Source organism: Lepidochelys kempii, chromosome 8, assembly GCF_965140265.1.
Source record: "Lepidochelys kempii isolate rLepKem1 chromosome 8, rLepKem1.hap2, whole genome shotgun sequence".
In the NCBI taxonomy this organism is placed as follows: Eukaryota; Metazoa; Chordata; order Testudines; family Cheloniidae; genus Lepidochelys; species Lepidochelys kempii.
The window spans coordinates 34,453,102-34,470,840 of record NC_133263.1 but is presented as its reverse complement, the minus strand read 5'-3'; the positions used below and the strand labels follow the sequence as shown (position 1 = coordinate 34,470,840).

The window sequence follows — 17,739 nt, the reverse complement described above, 5'->3', positions numbered from 1 at the left end:
CACTATAACGTTGTGGAAAGATCAACTAGCACACAGCTTGAGGAATTTCTTCCTCCTTTGCACAGAGCTTCATTTGTAGCTCATCATCAGCACCACTAATAACTACAGTAACTCCTCACTTAACGTTGTCCCAGTTAATATTGTTTTGTGGTTAAGTTGCTGATCAATTAGAGAACATGCTCGTTTAAAGTTGCCAAATGCTCCTTTATAACACTGTTTGGCAGCCACCTGCTTTGTCCATTGCTTGCGGGAAGAGCAGCCCCTTGGAGCTAGCTGGTGAGGACTTGGAACCAGGGTGGAGTCGCTCAACAGGCTATCAATTGCTGAGCAGTTCAGCTGTCCCTCCCCACACTTCCGTGTGCTGCTCCTGCCCTCTGCCTTGGTATGGCAATATTTCATTTTAAACATTCCCCATGTTTAAAGAATTGTACTTTATAAAATTAAGCTTTTACAGAAAACCTCTCCTAAAGAAAGTTTATTTTGTGAATAAAATTAAGTTGAAAATGCCCTTTAAAGAATGTAATCCATTTCTCTCTTCTGTAGTGTAGACTATTTACTTGTGGCACCTGTGCTGTTTAAACTACTAAAGCGATATTTAAACGGAGGGAAATTGAAGGACAAAGTTTGGAAGCTGAACGCACACAGATAAAATTATGGGCATTAGAAAGAATAGCTAAGACAGACTTGAGAGAAACTCAGATTTAAGTTATCACAAAAATACGTCACCTACCTTGCTTGCGAACATCTTCCACAGCTGCCACTAGTTCCTCTTTAAGAAACTGACTCTCTTTTGCAATTTTGTCTCCCTTCTCCAAGAAATTCTCTGTTGCTTGTTCAACTGATGCAGCCAAAACATGGGCTTTCTTAGAACGTCCTCTTTTTTTGTTGGAAGGACCCTTGTTACTGGTATTAACTAGTGTTGTAACCTGAAAAGAGGGATAATTTATAGTTGAGATGTATACCGAATAAGTATATGTAACATGAAACAAGATACAAGCTTATCAACCTAATCGCTTGGATTTTCTGAATCAAAAGCATATTTGCAATACCTATGCTGACTTCAAGTAGGCAGTACTTAATTGCCAGTAAATTCATTTTTGAGCAGTTTTCATGGTTCTTTAATCAAGAAGCATAGTGACATTGTAATTAGACAAGTATGATAAACTTAAGCTAAAGTGCTTAGTGAGGGGTTTGTTGTTTAAGAAGCAGACAAAAATTGATTAAAAGTTAGGTGCATCTTTTTCTATGCATCATTAAGCTACAATTTCAGCAAGAGGCCAGGGCTATTTTGGATTTGGCTTCACACAAGAAGAATCCAAGTTTGAAACAATTAGTTCAGGACCGTTTTTAAGACTTTGAAACATTTTAAAAGATTAACAGGATTGAAGTGGCACATCTACAGAAAGCTAGCTTCACAGCCTTTCTTCAGTCCAAGACTGAAGGGATGAGGGACTTTGCAAGCAAAGTGATTTTACAGCCAAATTAGATGGCTGCAACCTGTCATCAAGTTCTCATTTAATCACTTTTCTAGGTGCAGTTCTTACCACCACCTGTAAGTGTAAGGTTGACTGACACTTTCCATTTTAAGACCCTGGTGAAGCTTTATAAGCAACTGAAAACAAGTTTTAACCATTTTGGCTCAATTTTTCCATGATCAATGTCTGCCTCAGGCTGAAGTTTTTTGGAAAGTTCCAGCAAAACACAGGTCATTTCAATCTGGCATCATTCTATTAATAGGTATTCTTTGTTTGAAGTTGTTTAACCTATTATGCATCCACTTAATGGTAGTTCTGCTGTGCCTGCATTTCTCCAGCTTAAATATCAGAATGTTATAACATAAGAATAGCCATACTGGGTAAGACCAAAGGTCCATCTAGCCCAGTATCCTGTCTTCCGATAGCGGTCAATGCCAGGTGCCCCAGAGGGAATAAAACAAAGATAATCAAGTGATCCATTCCCTGTCACTCATTCCCAGCTTCTGGCAAACAGAGGCTAGGGACATCATCCCTGCCCATCCTGGCTAATAGCCATTGATGAACTTATCCTCCATGAATTTATCTAGTTTTTTTTTTTAAACCCTGTTCTCGTCTTGGCCTTCATAACAACCACTAGCAAAGAGTGCCACAACAGCTGACTATGCATTGTGAGAAGAAATACTTCCTTTTCTTTGTTTTAAACCTGCTGCCTATTAATTTCATTTGGTGCCCTCTAGTTCTTGTGTAATGAGGAGTAAGCAACACTTCCTTATTTACTTTCTCCACTTCAGTCATGATTTTATAGACCTCAATCATATTCCCCCTTAGTCGTCTCTTTTACAAGATGAAAAGTCCCAGTCTTATTAATCTCTCCTCATACGGAAGCCACTCCATATCCCTAATCATTTCTGTTACTCTTTTGAACCTTTCAGTTCCAACATATCTTTTTTGAGATGGAGCAAACCACATCTGCATGCATTATTCAAGATGTGGGCATATGATGGATTTCTATGGAAGCAATATCATATTTTCTCTGACCTATCCCTTTCCTAATGATTCCCAACATTCTTTGCTTTTTTTGACTGCCACTGTACATTCAGTGGATATTTTCAGAGAACTATCCACAATGACTCCAAGATCTCTTTCTTGAGTCACCCAGTTTTGAAAGAGCCTTTTGTAGCTCTTCGCAGTCTGCTTGAGAACTAACTATCTTGAGTAGTTCTGTATCATCTCCAAATTTTGCCACCTCATTGTTTACCCCTTTTTCCAAATCATTTATGAATATGTTGAACAAGACTGGTCCCAGTACAGACCCCCGGGGGACACCACTCTACCGCTCTCCATTCTGAAAACTGACCATTTATTCCTAACCTTTGTTTCCTATCTTTTAACCAGTTACCAATCCATGAGAGGACCTTCCCTTTTATCCCATGACAGCTTACTTTGCTTAAGAGCCTTTGGTGAGGGACCTTGTCAAAGGCTTTTTGAAAATCTAAGTACATTATATCAACTGGATCCCCTTAACCACATGCTTGTTGACTGCCTCAAAGAATTCTAGCAGATTGATGAGGCATGATTTCCCTTTACAAAAATCATGTTGACCTCTTCCAACAAATTATGTTCAGCTAGGTGTGTCAGACATTTTTGTTCTTTATATTTTCCAACCAGTTTACCCGGTACTAAAGTCAGGCTTACCAGCCTGAATTGTCAGGATCACCTCTGGAGCCCTTTTTAAAAATTGGCATCACGTCATGTGGGACTGTGGCCTGGTCTACACGGGGGTGGGGGGTGTTTCCAACCTAAGATACACAACTTCCCTCGTGTCCTCATGGCGTGGGGTCGACTGCTGTCGCTCCCCCATCGACTCCGCTTCTGCCTCTCGCCGCGGTGGAGTACAGGGGTCGACGGCAGAGTGATTGGGGATCAATTTATCACATCTACTCTAGACATGATAAAATCGATCCCCGATAGATCAATCGCTACCTGCCAATCTGGGGGTCAAAAGCCTTGCTGAAGTTGAGGTATATTATGTTCACTGCATCCCCCCATCCACCAAACCAATTACATGGTCAAAAAAAATGAAATCAAGCTGGTCTGGCATGATTTGTTCTTAATAAAGCCACACTGGCTGCTAGTGATTACCCCTTCATCCTCTAGGTATTCGCAAACTGAATGTTTTATACTTTGTTCTACTGGCTTCCTAGGTATTGGGGTCAGGATGATGCGTCTATAAATTCCCCAGCTCCTCCTTTTTCCCTCTTTTTAAAGATGGACATTATGTTTGCCCTTCTCCAGTCTTCTGGGACCTCTCGTCATCCATGAGTTTGCAAATATTATTGCCAATAGTGAAGAGATTTCTTCAGCTAATTTCTTCAGCAAGCTGTGGTGACGTGAATTCATTCAAATCAGTCAGAAGATCTGAAGTGTTCTTTACTTATCCAGATCTGCATCCCTTCCCCCTTTACAGTCTATGGTAACTTCACTAATTATCCAGTCACGTTATTCTTTGTGAAAAGACTGAAGCAAAGGAGGCATTGAGCTGCTCTGTCTTCCTATCAACTTCCATTACCAGCTCACCGTTTCCATTGAGTAATGGATCCACACCATCCCCGATCTTTGTCTGACATTTGCAGAATCCCTTCTTGTTGTCTCTAACATTTCTTGCCAGCGGTAACTCATTCTTTGCCATGGCTTTCCTGATTTTGTCCCTACATGCTCGTGCTATTCCCATGTATACCTTCCTTGGTGACATGCCCCTCCTTCCAGCTTCTTGTGCAGCCACATTGGCCTCCTGTAGCTCTTATCTTTCCTCTGCATCAGAATAGCTTGATGTTGAGCATCTAGTATTACATTTTTTAGGAACTGCCAATCCCTTTCAACTCCTTTTCTTCCTAATTGGTCTTTCCATGGGACCTTGCCTATATTTCTCTGAGTTGGTTGAAAATCTGCCTTTCTGAAGTACAGTGTCCTTGTTTTGCTGTTCTCATATCCTCCTTTCATTAGGCTCTTGAATTCTATCAGATCAGCAACACTAAGTTCCCCATCATTTTCACATTTGTAACTAATTCATCCCTGTTGATCAACACCATATCCAAAATGGATGACCCCCTAGTTGTTGCCTCAATTTTCTGAATCAGGAAGTTGTCCCCTGCACAAGAACGAACTTGCAGGACATATGTTTTGCTATAATAAGCATCCAACAAATATCAGGGAAGTTAAAATCCCACATTAATATTAGCTTGTGTGTGTTCGCTAATCTGGTCACCTGCTTGTAGAATGCCTCATCCACTTCCTCTTCTTGATTTGATGCATTATAATAGACCGCCCCACCATAAGATCACTGCTATTCTTTTCCCTTTTTATCCTCATCCGAAGACTCTCAGTAGGTCTGCCACCCACTTTCTCTTGGGCCTTGGAGCAAGTGTATACATTCTTGATATAGAGCACAATCCCTCCTCCTTTTTTCCCCCCATACCTATCCTTCTGGAACAAGCTATATCCCTCAGTGCTGGTACTGCAATCATGGGAGTTATCCCACCAAGTCACATTTTTCTTCATATACCATGTTTTCCAGTTCATCCTGCTTGTTCCCCATACTTGTATTGGTATACAGGCATCAAATATATTTTGCAGACTGTCCTGTTGCTTTTATTTTTGCCTCATGACCACCCACGTGGGCGTCAAAAGTCCATGATAGAATTTGTTTTTTGTCGTCCCCCCTGCAATTTGCTCTTTTAAAAGCCCCAGTAAGGCACATGTAAAAGAGCTACTTTGCAGCCTTCATGTTCTTCTAAAGTACTCAAGTCAGAAAATGAAAGAATTGAAGTGGTCTGTGCAGCCTTAATTTGGCTTCTTTGTGCATATGCATTATGAGAGTCTAGTTATGTGACCACACCCCCCCCCTTCTCTCTCGCCCCTGCACCCAAAGAGGTTTAATTTAAAAGCCAGTAGGGAAGTGTCTATCTGAAAATTCACTGTCCTCCAATAGCAATGTCTGCAGATCCTACAGAAAGGATCCCATCTGTAGTGTTACTATAAAGGTGGAACCACGCTGGACAAAGCCATTTACTTGGTAGTGCTCCAATAAGAACAGATTTCATCCACCATTGCTTGTACATCTAGTTTTAAAAAGATCAAGGACTTACAGGGGGTCTTACAAATTTCTCAATACAAAAAAGTATAATCTTTCCAGCCAGGAAGCTGCCATGGCTCTAAGGAAAAATAAGTCTTGATAGACACTGGCAGAAAGATACTATTTGATCTATGAAGCACATGACTCTGGGGCACATACACCTTGATACAGACAACTGACGTTTTCTTGACTCTTACCAACAGGCAAGACAAATACCGCTGTTGATTTATGGTCTCTATTATTCTTTAGTAGCATTCTGAAATGTGCTTAAAATGGGTAATAAATTCTGGTTTTCTTTACACCTAAGTAATCTCAGTAAGTAGCTTCAAAATGTCAAACTGAAGAGGTACAAGATCTGCCATTTGTTCAGCTTCTTATATTTTTAACAGGAAGTTACCAAAACTGATCACTTAAGATTCAACTGTAACAGTCCCACTTCTTGACATGTAGCTTTAAAACACTAACTACACAAAAGTTTTTAGGCCATTCTTGACTTGAACTGGTACAACTAGTGGGTTTTTTGTTTTAAGTTTTAGGATTTAAGTTCAGTTTTTGTCATAGTGCATAAGCATTCACTTATGACAACAGGTCACAGGAATCTTCCTCATCTGCAGCTACACTTCTGTGGCACAGCTCCATGATCAACAGCCCACTCTCGAGCTTATATTTCATAAGGGAACCTCCAGGATGTAGAGCACACTCCTCTTCAGTGGCAGGACCTCTGACAGATTTCACCTGGGCCAGGTCTCCCTTTGGGAAACAAAATGGATGCTCTAGAAACTTCAAGGGCTAATGAAGTGGCTCTAGCTCCTCAAAGGTCAATCTACTTGCCTATCAGTGGACCCATGGCAGGTAAGAAGCCCTCTTTGGTGATGACTGTCCTTCACTAGGGACAGTTTTCACCAACGGATAATCTCAGTTCATGCACTAAATTTACTGCAAGAGGAAGTTTGCTTTACCTTCTTCCGGTTATTTTCCCTGTCACACCACTTAGAGCACTTGGAACTGCAGGTACAGGCTGTTGCTGCTGCACTACCTCATGAAAGAAAATTATCCTGTACTCAGAATGTCCTGAAAAAAAGTTTGTTCTTTTGATGATGTCAATTGAATTTCCCTAAAGGGAGAAATCTATGAATGACACTGAATTTGCAAGGATACAGAACTAAATGGTAGGAAATCCAATGGCATTTTACAACTTTAGAAACAGAAAATAATGGTAAGTTCATCAAGAAGTAGAAAGTCTACTTCTTGCCAATGAATGATGGGGTATTTAGCTTTGGAAACAGAACCTGACTGATTGCAAGATCTGCAGACCTTCACACATTGAAGGAAGTTTTTCAGATCTCCAGAACTGTGACATTCTGTACAAACTGGCAAAATTATTTAAGTTCCCTATTCTTAAACAGGCTAGATGCTACTATAATTCTTTCCCCAATGCACTTTAAGAGGTCTGCATGAGAAACCCTTTGCTGCAAATCTTCAGAGTGCCCAAAGTATCTTTACTGGGTGTCTCCATCCTGTAGGCCTTACAAGGTATGCACCCATCCTCTCCATCTCCTTCAGTACACTTTATTATGTAATTAGTCACACGTACAAAGCAAAGTCTTCAGTGGCTGAACACTACACAAAAGTTTAGTGGACATTTTACAAGTATAAGCATGCAATTGTCGAAGAGTTCTGTGTCAAAGGAAAACTAAGTTTGACCATGGCACTTTTTCTAAATGAGAGTTTGTTCCATTACCTATTTCAACTTTTACTCCTCCCAACTAATTCTGGCTATAGACATGTATTAAAAGGGCTTCTAGTATTTTCAAATAGGAAAATATCTAGTTGCCTTGTACTGCAGGCAACAACCACTTGTGTTCAAAATTTTCACTGTTTGGCTGCTCTCCCCAAAGTGAGCTTTTTGCTTATAAAAGCTTTCTATCTAACAGGGAATTCAAATGAAAGCTGTTATGCAGTTTTAACTATAGCAGTTGCTGCTCTTCCCACCATAAGGGCTTTTAGTCCACCAGAATTCTAATGCAAGACAGAACTTTCTACAGCATCTCGGTTTCTAATGACACAATTAGAAAGAACAATATTTAGACAAGAACAATTGAATAAGTTTCACCTAAAGGATTCTTGTTGGGAAAAAAAAACCTGTACCACAGAGGGGAGAATAAACTGAGCGCAAGTACAATAAAACTTCAGCAGCAATGTGATATGCGCTTTTTGCGCTTCTGATTAAATGAAGGACTGTGTTATATTAAGTTGTGACAAAAAGCAAAAAAAACACAGTCTAAGATTAAGACTAGAAGTATGCTTACCACCAACAGACTGAGCAAAAGCCTTTTGTTCTTGATCCCCCACGTCCCCCTCCACCTATCTATTTCAGACCAGGTTTTCATTTCTGGACTTCAAACTTCAAGGTATGAGGATTAATCATCAAATTGAAAAACTTACCAAAAACTTGAGAGCTTGATATACAGATTTCTTACCTGTGTTACCAGGGGCTCCAATAGTCTTTCAACTGCCAGTGTTCTTATCTCTAAACTTTTGGGATCCCATTTGAAGTTAACACTGCCTGCATTAACAGTAGTCATTTCTTTGAGAGAGAGAGAGAGAGAAAGGAAAAAAAGTTAACTTCAGTCTTACTAGGTCTTCTTTGTTATGACGGATTGATTTTGAAATGAAACATAAGGATTATATGAAAGTGCTACATTATAGTTACTACTTAAAGCCAAATTTGCACTGCCTTTGGAAATACCAGTTTTGAATTCGCTTCCCATTTTATCATTTCAGTGCAAAATTGTGTTTTCAGTTATGACACCATGATTGTTACGTTTGTTTAGGTTAAATAAGCCTAGAACAACTACCTAAAATATAGTATTTCCAAGCAGAGTGCCCCATCAAAAGTGTTTTGGTGGTTAATTTGTCTTATTTTGACTAAGGTCAGTCTCTAGCTAATATTCTGTGAGTCAGAAACCAGCTTCCCTCCAACCCCCAGTTACTTCTCAAACCCAAATTGAGGCTGTTTTCTTTTAACAGTTTAAATACAAAGTCAGCTTACATTCAGCTATAGCAATGCTGCTACATACAGCCAAAAAGCTTGAGAATGTTCAACTGCTGTACAACTTCCATATTTATCAATATTTCATGGCTAGAACCAACGCTTTCCCTTAAAATCTCCCACTACAAGGCTGCTTTACAGCTTTATGAATACAGTAGAACCTCAGAGTTACAAACCCCCTCCATTCCTGAAAGGTTGGCAACTCCTAAATGTTTTTTCAGAGTTACGAACATTATGGTTGTTCTTTCAAAAGTTTACAACTGAACATTGATTTAATACAGCTTTGAAACTTTACTACGCAGAAGAAAAATGCTTTTAACCATCTTACTTTAGATGAAACAAGCACAGAAACAGTTTCTTTATCTTGTCAGATTTTTAACTCTCCCCCCCCCACCCTTTAAGTAGTTTATGTTTAAACACAGCACTGTACTGTATTTGCTGCCACCTGATTGTATACTTCCAGTTCCAAATCAGGTGTGTAATTGACTGGTCAGTTCATAATTCTGGTGTTTGTAACTCAGGTTCTACTGTACATGCTTGAAGCCATAGCTAAGCCCCATCTTCCTCATAAAGAGATTTCATGTTTACACCCCCACTGAACAGTCAAGTGGCACTTCACAATTCTCTTTGGTATTTTTCCTAAGACACTGAAGAAACCTGATCCATCTCTCCAAGAGTACCATGGTTTCAAGAATAGAACTAACATGCTGAAGAGACAAAATGAATTAAGGAAATACCCAGTTTTAGCTTTACCTCCCGACAGTACTCAGATTGCTAAAACAATGACACAACCAGACAAACACACACAGATAAGCAACAACTTGATTCTAGGGAACCCGGTATTTAAATATTTACAGGTGTGCAAGACCAGTTCCAGGTTACTTTTTAAGCCATAGGTCACAATTTCTGGCTCTCCATGCTTTAAATGATACCTGATGTTTGACGTTACACCCTTTGATCTCCTATGTAGGATAGTTATTTTTAAACGTGACCTCCAAATAAAAAAATATTTTGGTTTGTCTCCTTTGTGCTTCTTTATACTGTGAGCCTGAAAGCATGCTTCTCTTGAAAAAGCATTTATTCCCATATTTATCTTGGAAGTACCAGAAAAATTTTATCCAGTTTTTGTTGGGGGACTACTTTAAAGACGGAGGCATGGTCTACACTACACTTAGGTTGACAAGAACAAGGAGTCACCAATGAAGTTAACAGGCAGCAGGTTTAAAACAAAAGTAAGTGCTTCTTCACACAATGCACAGTGAACTGTGGAACTCTTTGCCAGGCGACACTGTGAAGGCCAAAACCATAACAGGGTTCAAGAGAAAAATTAGATAAGTTGATGGAGGATAGGTCCTTCAATGGCTATTAGCCAAGATGGTCAAGGATGTAACCCCATGCCCTGGGTGTCCCTAAGCCTCTTACAGCCAGATGCTCTGATTGGATGACAGGAGGTAGATCACTTAACTGCCCTGTTCTATTCCCTTTGAAGCACCTGGCACTGGACACAGTCTGAAGACAGGATACTGGACCATAAGTCACACGGGATATAAGTTGCCTTGCCTCAACCTATTTGTACATATGTCTACTCAAATTTGTCTCGGACCTACATAAACAGCCATTTACAGCAATGCGGCGACAGCTGACCTACTGAGGTTGACACAATGCAAGTGTAGACATTGAATAACCTGTGCTGACCCTAGCGGTCCTCAAGAAGCTGTCCCATAATGTGCCCATTCCCTGTGACACTGTCTGCTCTGGTCACAATTGTAAGCTCCACTGCCCAGGGGTTCCACAGACTGGAAGCCACTCCATCCCCTTAAAACTCCTGCGTGTTTTTTAAATACCTTTTCCTGATTGCCCACCTTAGCAAGCACAAGTAGCAGCTCACCCTCATGCAACTGCCCAACTGACCATGACAACTCCACTCACTAGACATACTTCTGCCTGGAACAGATGGGAGATACTGGATCTCCTGCACTTGTGGAGAGAAAAAGCTGCGCAAGCATAGATATGGACCAGCCATAGGAAGATGGGCATTATTAATAGATTGCCTGCATCCCAGGTACAAAGGGGTTCAACAGGGATCAGCAGCGCCACGTAAACACAAAGGAAATTTGCCAGCCATATCACGAAGCCAACAATAGATATGGTTCTGAGCCACAGACGGGCTGCTTTAACAATGGGCTGCATGCCATACTTGGCAGAAACCCTACCAGCACCCTACAGACCACTCTGGATACCTCAGAAAAAGCCCAAGACGGAGACCCCTGCCTTGAACAGCAAAGAGAAGGTAAAACGGGAAGATGCAACATGGGACCCCAGCCACACTGCAAGTCAGGACCTGTTTGAGACTCCATCACAGTCTAATCAGTCTCACCAGGTAGGTATGGAGGAGTGTTATGAACTGGAAGGAATCTCAGGTAAGCGTGCGTGTGCATTCTTCAATACAACATTTTAAATTAGAGATTGTGCTCCTCCCATCCCCAAATTAAGATAAAGTATCTGATTTTTATTGGTTTTCTTGCATGAGAAAAGGTAGCAGCACAAAGGTAGAGTTGGCAGTTGCTTTAATATGCTGAACACCCATACATCAGAAGTTCAAGGATTCAAAAAGTTAAGGTTTTATAATGGTTAAGACAAATTACCAACATCACTTGTCAAAATATAAAAAGTAAATATCCTTAAATCACACACTGAGTTCTCAAGTAACATTTTTCTGCCTACCAGTAAGTTTCAATTATCATTGGGGAAAAAATTGGTCAGTGTGTGTGTACACTATGAAAATCATTTACCAACAAAAAATCTAATCCTTCAAAGTTTGAGATATAGGCCTTGTCTACACTGAAGTTTCTATGCAGTAAAGCAGCTTTTTGCTTTGTAACTCCTGAAGCGTACACACTGCCAAGCCACTTATTGCGCAGAAAATGCACAGTTGCAGCGCTGTACTAACAAAACCAAAACAAAACAAATACAGCCTGACAAAAGGCGTACAGCTTTCTGCACCAGGGGTACAGTTCCACGGTGCCAGTGTAGACACCCTGGTCGACTGGCGACTGGCCTATGGAAGGTGTCCCACAATGCCTGTTCTTGCCTCTCTGGTCATCAGTTTGACCTCTACTGCCCTGCCCTCAGGTGACTGTCATCCCCACCCCGTAAATTCCTTTGGAATTTTGGAAGTCCCCTTCCTGTTTGCTCAGTGATGCATGCAGTGGTCTCAGCGCATCTTTCCAGGTAGCCCTGCTTGGAGCACTGCGGAGCTGCTGGACCTCAACAGCATTTGGGGAAAGGAGGCTGTCCAGTCCGAGCTGCACTCCGACCGCAGGAATTATACCACCTACAGACAGATTTCACAATGCATGACCGAAAGGGGCAGTGACCAGGACACACTGCAGTGCAGGGTCAAAGTGAAAGAGCTGCAGAATGCCTACCACAAGGTGTGGGAAGCAAACCGCTGCTCTGGTGCTGTTCGTTCTATAAAGAGTTGGACACAATACTCTGTGGCAACACCACCTCGACTGCAAAGGCCACTGTGGATACTTCGGTGGCTTGCATGCCAGTCAAGAGTGGACCAAGCCAGAAGGAAGAAATCTTGGACAAGGATGTGGAGGGGGAGGGAGACCCAGAGGCAAAGGAGAACTTGGAGGCCAGAGATGCACGCAGCTAGGAGCTCTTTTCTACTCCAGAGCACGCTAGCCAGTCACAGCTGTCGGATCTTGGCAAAGCGCAAACAGGAGAAGATGCCCCTGGTAAGTGGATTTGATTTTGGGAATTGCTGAAGTGAGGAGTTGAAGGCAGGAGGGTTGCAGAAAGCAGGCTGTGTCTGTATGATATGCGTACCACCACATGCCTAGTCTGAGCAGTAGAATAGAGTGTTGATTGATTCCCTCACTTCATGGGAATCTGCCTCAGAGAACTCTCATGAAGATACTGGGCAATCTGCTACCGCAAGTTCTTTGGCAGAGCTGCTTTGTTTCTTGTCTCATTAACTTTTCTGCACCAGTCTGCCATCGCTGGAGGGGTGGGGATGGGACAAGAGAAACCATTGCTGCAAACAGGTGAGCCACATAAGGGCCAGGGCAGAAGCTGCAGACTTGGAGAAGATCCTCCCTTGATTCCCTGCTCACCTTCAGCAGTGAGATATCTTCCATAACGAACACAGGCCTGTGGAAAACGTGGGGACAGGAATGATTATCAGGCTCCCACTACAGTGCTGGCTCTCCCCAAGAGCCACATGCCCAGTGTACAGTAGGGTCTGGGAACACTGTTTTATGCTGTCCCTGTGGTTACTCACCATTTTGAGGGTCTTATGGCTCATACGTGCTTGCCTGGGGTCAGACAGTAACAGGTATGTGAATAGCGGCGGTGTTTTAAATCATTGAATCAGTGTTGTTGTGTGTGTTGCAAACAATACTGCTTCTGTAAAATGTTGCGTTTTGGCTACACACAGATGGACCTTGAGAGAATGGCCTCCCCCTTTGTTCTCGCCGGCTGAACGACTGCGCAGAATTAGAAAGCAGTTACGAAGAACTAAGGAGGACTTTCTCCATGAGGTTATGATGCACTCCGTGGCCGAGAAACAGGAATTGAAGGAGTGGCGGGACAGTGAGAAGAAGGACTGAAAGGAGAACGTGAAGCTCTAGAATGAAGCCACAGAGCGTCTCTTGAATGTTATGGAGCACCAAGCAGACACGATCCAAGTGATACTAACACTGCAAACCAAGCAGCTCCCCACCCACCCTCCCCTGCAGCCACTGTCACAAAACTCTTTCCCATGTGCTTCACACACACCACCACCACCCTCTTAACCTCCTGGCTCCAGTCTGTACCTGCGGCATTCCACTCCTCCCCCGTCACAGTCCAGCACTGCGGACTCCCAGTACCCACTGCACTCAACACCCGTCGTCCTTCAATTTAGCCCTGCTGAAGTACAGTACCCATTGCGCTATGCTCCAAAAGACAAGGTTGTCTAGGATAGCTGGACATACACAAATCTTTAACCACAGACCCCACCTTCTCCTGGGTCTTTCCCTTCCCCTATCCCCCTCAGTGCTGATGTGTTTTTTTGTTGGTCTCTCCCCTCCGGTTGTGTTTTTAATAAAAATTGTGCTGGTTTGAAAGCAATCTTTATTCTATTAACTGAAAGCAAACAGAGCCCTGTAAAGCAACATACAATATCGTAAACTTTCATATTGCATCGCCTACACCAATCACAATTACCTTCTAGCATTACAAGCTCAGCACTCCCGAACATAACAAATATTAGCAGCTTTCAGCTCCAAATTGCTGCCTCAAGGCATCCCTGATCCTTATGGGCCTGCGCTGCGCCCCTCTAATAGCCCTGGTCTCTGGCTGTTCAAATTCGGCCTCCAGGCACTAAGCCTCAGCCGTCAAGCACTGAGTGAAGCTTTCAACCTTCTTTTCACAATTATGATGGAGCATAAAGCAAGCGGCTATAAGTATAGGAATATTGTCATTCGCCAGACCAAGCTTCCCATATAGGTAGCGCCAGCAGATCTTTAAACGGCCAAAAGAACACTCCACAGTCATTCTGCACTTGCTCTGCCTGTTGTTGAACCACTCCTTGCTGCTGTCAAGGTGCCCTGCATACGGCTTCATAAGCCACGGCATTAAGGGGTAGGCGGGGTCTCCCAGGATCACGATGGACATTTCGACTTCCCCTACGGTGATCTTCCAGTTCGTGAAGGAAGTCCCTGCTTGAAGCTTCCTGAACAGGCCAGTGTTCCGAAAGATGCGTGCGTCATGCACCATTCCGGAGCAGCCTGCCTTAATGTCTGTGAAATGCCCACGGTGATCCACAAAAAGTGCCTGGAGAACCATAGAAAAATACCCCTTCCAATTAATGTACTCAGTGGCTAGGTGATCTGGTGCCACAATTGGAATATGCGTGCCATCTATTGCCCCTCCAGAGTTAGGAAAGCCCATTTGGGCAAAGCCATCCACAATGTCACGCACGTTGCCCAGAGTCATGGTCTTTTGGAGCAGGATGTGATTAATAGCCCTACACACTTCCATCAACACGAGACCAACGGTTGACTTTCCCACTCTGAACTGGTTAGGGACCAAATCGGTAGCAGACTGGAGTAGCCAGCTTCCACAGAGTGCAATTGCCACACGCTTCTCCAATGGCAAGGCAGCTCTCATTTTCATGTCCTTGCGCCACAGGGCTGAGGCGAGCTCATCACACAGTCCCATGAATGTGGCTTTCCTCATCTGAAAGTTCTGCAGCCACTGCTAGTCTCCCAGATGTGCATCACGATGTGATCCCACCACTCAGTACAAGCAATCTCGTGTCAAAGCAATGCGTGGAGAGATCAATGATGCACTCCTCTTGCCTTTGTAGTTTATGGAATAACTCCACTGCCACTCGTGATATGTTAGTCAGAGCAAGCAGCATGCTGGTCAACAGTTTGGGATCCATTCCTGCAGACTGAAGAGACAGAGTGGGGTACACATCCCGTTGAAAGATAGCACCAAATGCGAATGGAAGCACAGGGATTGCTGGGATGCAAAGCAATGCATCATGGGGCATTCGGACAGGACCCAGGATGCCCCACAACCCCCTCCGCCGAAATTTCTGTGCTCACCTGAAGTTTCCTTTAGACCAGCAGCAAGCAAGCGTCACAGATTTATTCTTACAGAGAAAATCCATTAAAAACAGGTGACCCCCACCACCCCATAACTCCAACAAGGGCTCTGATAGGACTCAATCCTTTACCCCACCAAGAGTTTGTGGTTACAAATTCATGACAGCATCAGTTTAGAACTAGCACATCCTTGAATAGGTTAGCCTTTCCTTTATACAGCGTGGGCCTTCCACAGACTCTGGAACAGGTAATCAGCAGAGAATGGTCCTCTCCTCGGGATGCAGCTTCAAAATTTGCATAACTGGAGATAAGGAATTTGCATTCATTTCTCCCTCAACATTCCCCTGGTGGCTACTTGATACAGTTTGTTACAAAAGTCCATTCCCATCTGGCAAGTTATTCAATTGTAAACACCACTTTCCAAGGTTCACATCCCATCTCACTCAGAGGTTACCTACAATCCTGGCCCACTATAATACATAACCCTCCCACTTAATGCAATGTACTCCAAACATACTTAACTAAGTAAGGTCTCCCAGGGATATTGTCAGAAACTGGTATGTGTCACATTCCGCCCCTGGAGAAGCCATTACCCTATAGGAACATGCTCCAAATACCAAAAGAGGGATTTTACTCCATGCTTTGTATGCCTCAAACTAGATAATCCATCTGGAAGTCAGTGACAGGCTTTTTTGACCCTTACTAAAGGATGGGCATAAGAGAAAGAGCTGTAGATCTACAACATTCTGCAAGTTAGATATATTTCAGTTGCAAAACACACATCTAGCATATGCCATAAGCATTTTCCCTTTGAATGTTATTCATAGATTAAGACCAGAAGGGATGATCATTATGATACAGCAGGTCAGACACTAGACTATAACACAGACATTCCCCAAAACAACTGCTGGAGCAAAATTCTTTTAGAAAGACATCCACTCTTGATTTAAAAGTTACCAATAATGAAGAATCCACCACAACCCTTAGTAAATTGTTCCTATGGTTAATTACCCTCACTGTAAAAAATTTACATAATTCCCAGTCTGAATTTGTCTAGCTTCAACTTGTAGTATTTTAAGCCCAAATAAAAGCAGCACTATCTCTTGAGCTCAGTATAAAAAGTGAATTAATCTTAGGGAAAAACAGTTGGTTCCATTTTGAGCACTACTTTATACATGTGAATAATGCAGTATGGGGAGGGATGAGTGGGGGGGGGAGGCAGGGAGAAGGGGGTTACTGGATAATACCCTTAACTCAAAACACTTACCTGGCTACAGTTATAGCCACCAGAAAGTGTTGCGCTCTGAATGGTTTGACTGCCTGTTAGGCAAGGGCAGGGGTGGGCAAACTTTTTGGATGAGGGGTTGGGGGTGCAGGAGGGTGCTCTGGGCTGGGACTGAGGGGCTCAGAGGAGGGGAGGGGGATCAGGGCTAGGGCAGGGGTACAAGAGGAGGCCAGGGAGCAGGCTCCAGGCGGTGCTTACCTCAAGCAGCTCCTGGAAGCAGCAGCATGTCCCGCCTCAGGCTCCTATGTGGAGGTGTGGCCAGGCAGCTCTGCACGCTGCCCCATCCACAGGCACCACCCCTGCAGCTCCCATTGGCCGTGGTTCCTGGCCAATGGGAGCTGCGGGGACAGCACTTGAGGCTGGGGGCAGCGTGCAGAGCCCCCTGGCTGTCCCTATGCATAGAAGCCAGAGCAGGGACATGCCGCTGCTTCTGGGAGCCGCACCAAGCCACGGCACAGGGCAAGCCCCGGACCCCGCTCCCCGGTGGGAGCTTGAGGGCTGGATTAAAATGTCTGAAGGGCCGGATGTGGCCCCCAGGCCATAGTTTGCCCACCCTTGGGCAAGGATGTTCAGCATAAACCGCTGTTCTGAGTGATTGGAGGCAGAAAGATCTAGCAATGCTACAAGCAGGCTGAAAATCCAATGTTAAGATCTGTGGACCTCACCTAGTTAAAAGGTCTCCTATTCAACCCCAAATTCCCTCTACCCATCTGTCAAACCCTTCAGATGTCCCCCTTGCTCTGATCCTATACCCTAGCATAGATACAGTAAAGTTGCTTTCTCATTATAGAAATCTTTAGTAGCTAGATTTAGGGATAGCACAAACTGAAATATATATAAAAAAACAAAACAAAAAATCCCCCACTCAGGATATTGTACTAACTCTATTCCTTTTAGTAACTGAATATTTATATCAAATCACAGAGACCACAGCATTCAGGTCCTGCTAGACAACTCTAGTCAGTTTCAGTGAGTGGTTGAAAGTTTCAAGTATTATACCAGCCCTTGAAGTATACCCCCCCATCCACTTTGTCTTCACTTACAATTTTGCATTTTACATGCTTGTCTTCATTGCTGATGTGCCAAAGGCCCATGTGGAATTATGTGAAGTTACTAATTTGAAGTTACAGATAAACTAGAATACAGAAAAATGTTTCTCTAATTCAGGGGTGGCCAACCTGTGGCTCCGG

The 17,739-nt window shown here is 43.2% G+C and overlaps 1 protein-coding gene across 1 annotated transcript in view; it reads right to left on the bottom strand.

The window, feature by feature from the left end:
• CTNNA1 (catenin alpha 1) overlaps positions 1-17,739 on the bottom strand; it is a 203,094-nt gene that overhangs the window by 158,893 nt on the left and 26,462 nt on the right. Inside the window, exons 2-3 of the mRNA XM_073356004.1 lie at positions 8,088-8,194; positions 731-926 (exon numbers count right to left, since the gene is read on the bottom strand). Of these exons, the coding sequence (XP_073212105.1) occupies positions 731-926; positions 8,088-8,192 (301 nt within the window). The 5' untranslated portion in view covers positions 8,193-8,194. The remainder of the gene's footprint in view (positions 1-730; positions 927-8,087; positions 8,195-17,739) is intronic.